The sequence below is a fragment of the Prosopis cineraria genome, unplaced genomic scaffold (genome assembly GCF_029017545.1).
Source record: "Prosopis cineraria cultivar Desert tree isolate PC_DT_omini unplaced genomic scaffold, ASM2901754v1 PC2, whole genome shotgun sequence".
NCBI classification, from domain to species: Eukaryota; Viridiplantae; Streptophyta; class Magnoliopsida; order Fabales; family Fabaceae; genus Prosopis; species Prosopis cineraria.
In genome coordinates, this window is record NW_026555333.1 from 46,355,957 (window position 1) to 46,358,394 (window position 2,438).

The 2,438-nt window shown below is 32.6% G+C and overlaps 1 protein-coding gene across 1 annotated transcript; it reads right to left on the minus strand.

The window, feature by feature from the left end:
- Positions 1-904: 904 nt before the first annotated feature.
- On the minus strand, positions 905-2,043 carry LOC129304137 (uncharacterized). Its single transcript, XM_054943806.1, has one exon. The coding sequence runs from the start codon at positions 1,979-1,981 to the stop codon at positions 1,274-1,276; it is 708 nt and encodes a 235-aa protein (XP_054799781.1). The 5' UTR covers positions 1,982-2,043; the 3' UTR covers positions 905-1,273.
- Positions 2,044-2,438: the final 395 nt, after the last annotated feature.

Sequence of the window (2,438 nt, forward strand, 5' to 3'; positions counted from 1 at the left end):
ACATGGAGTAAAAGACTTTTTTTTTTTTTGGTTTTGTTTATAAAAATGACTTTACTTTTTATCAAGAGTTTCTTCTTTTACTTCCCATTAAAAAATCACATTTTACAATGAATTCATGATTTTTTGTAAGTCACTTTGCCTTAAAAAAATTATTGTTAATTACTTTCTTCCAATCTTACCCTTTCACAATTTTTCCTGAGTAGAGAGTAATTATAGAAGAAAGAAAATATTTTTAAAAATGATGAATTTAATAAGGGTAAGTTAGAAAATTTCTTTCTTTTTAGATAATATCAATAATTTAACTACCTCTTCTCAATTTTGATAAAATAGTCAAAAATAACTTATAAATAGAATTGGAGAGATTATTAATTTTTTTTACAAAGTTAATAATTTTTAAAATTTTCTTTATATTCCATATGTGATACACCAGCCATGCTTAATTTATAAATCATATAATCATTACATATTCCTTTTTTTTCATTTACAAATCACAACATTACTTAGAAAGAATCCATCTGTAATTCTCCACAAAAGGTGTGGAAAATCAGGTTTCATTTTTGTGCTTGCAAATCTGTCCCAAGCGGTAAATTAAAGCTTCTTTAAGCAAGTATACTGTTGGGAGCGCGTTTAGCTTTTTCAAAAAGTAGCGTCAAATGTAAACTTTTTCAAAAAAAGGCCAAACTATTGAAAGACATTATTCTTCACAATTCTATTTAATTTATTAAAATTTTGTTTAAATGTTTTTTTCCAAAAAAAAATTATACAAGTTTTACTTAGTTTGTTAAAATTAAATAGTTGCCAAAAACCTTACCATTAAAAATTTACAAAAATTATAAATATACATCCATGATGTGTATAGTTGGCTCTTAGAATATATCGAAAGATTAAACCGGTGGTCGCAATTCCTGAGAGAGAGAGACACACACACAAGAAACTATTGAACATAATAGATTGCTACTCGACGATTCTAAGATTGATCCTCTCATTACAACACAACATTGTACATCAAACTGCACCCAACACACTCAGAAATGAACATGTAAGCCAGAATTAAAATCCCTAGCTACAAGCAAAAATCTGGGTGGCCTAATAACATATATGAGATACAATACAACACAAACATTACAAAGCAAACAAAATATGTAATGTTTTGGGATGCAATTTCAAGTGTTTATTGCAGAGCTTAGATATCAATATATTCAGTCACCAACGCTGTCTGATGATGATGAACAAGATCAGAATAATCATAACTACTGTGACTGTAATCATCACCTCATCTTGGCTCCGAACAGAATGCTGCTTTCATCTTTCTGATAAAATCGTCACATTTCTTGTTTAATTCCTCTACCCCATGCTCTTCTTCTTCACATTCATCTTCTTCGTTTTTCTCTGTGACAGTAACTACTTCATCTTCTACCTCTGTGTCATCAATGTCAGCAACTTCGTTTTCTTCCTGAGAATCAGCCACTATCATTCTCTTTTCCTCTTCTTCTTCTACTTCTTCTTGCTCAGGGGAATCAGCTACCATACCATTTTCTGGGGAATTAATAACTGGTAGTGCTGCAACAATATCCAAATACTTGAACTGATGAGAAGAGGAATCGGCATGGACACCAGAGTTCTTGGCCTGAGAATCAGCCACTATAATTCTCTTTTCCTCTTCCTCTTCTACTTCTTCTTCTTGCTCTGGGGAATCAGCTACCATACCATTTTCTAGGGAATTAATAACTGGTGGTGCTGCAACAATATCCAAATCCTTCAACTGATGAGAAGAGGAATCGGCATGGACACCAGAGTTCTTGGCGATGAAAACCATGAGGCCATTGCAGAAGAGGAAGACGTAGTACTTGTTGACGGAAAATTCGTTGAAGAAGGGCCTGAGTGATTGGAACAGTAAGGGAAGCAATGAGAGAAGAAGGGACAAGAGAGAAAGTGAAACCAGAATTTTGATGATTCTGTGAGACACCTTGAAAAAATCCATTGATAGATATAGCTGATTCTATGAAGAAGAGGAGGAGGAAGAAGAAGAAGTCAAGTGTTGCAATGCTCAAAAAGGTGTGTGGAAGGAAAAGCTTTGCGAGCCCGCTTTTATAGACAAGGCATGGGTGTGACCCATTGCCATTGGATTCTAGAACGACAGCGCGTCAAATGAATTTACAGAAGTACCCTTTTTCCTCTAACTTCAGATATTAGATGTTGGAATCAAGAGTACTGAAAATTAGATTCTAATTCAAGAATTAATCATCAAAATCATAATTGAATTATAATTAGATCAGTTGTAAGTAAAATATTTCATTAAATTAATCAATATATTAGTCCAACGATTTACTGGTTCAAGCGACTGAATTAACCCAGCTTTCAATATAATCTTTAAAACAGCTTCTAAACAGTGAATTAGTTAGTTATTAATTAGTTAACTCTTCAAAATTTTACTATCT

Coding starts and splice junctions, on each gene's coding strand:
- LOC129304137 (XM_054943806.1), bottom strand. CDS start 1,981: ATGGATTTTTTCAAGGTGTCTCACAGAATCATCAAAATTCTGGTTTCA.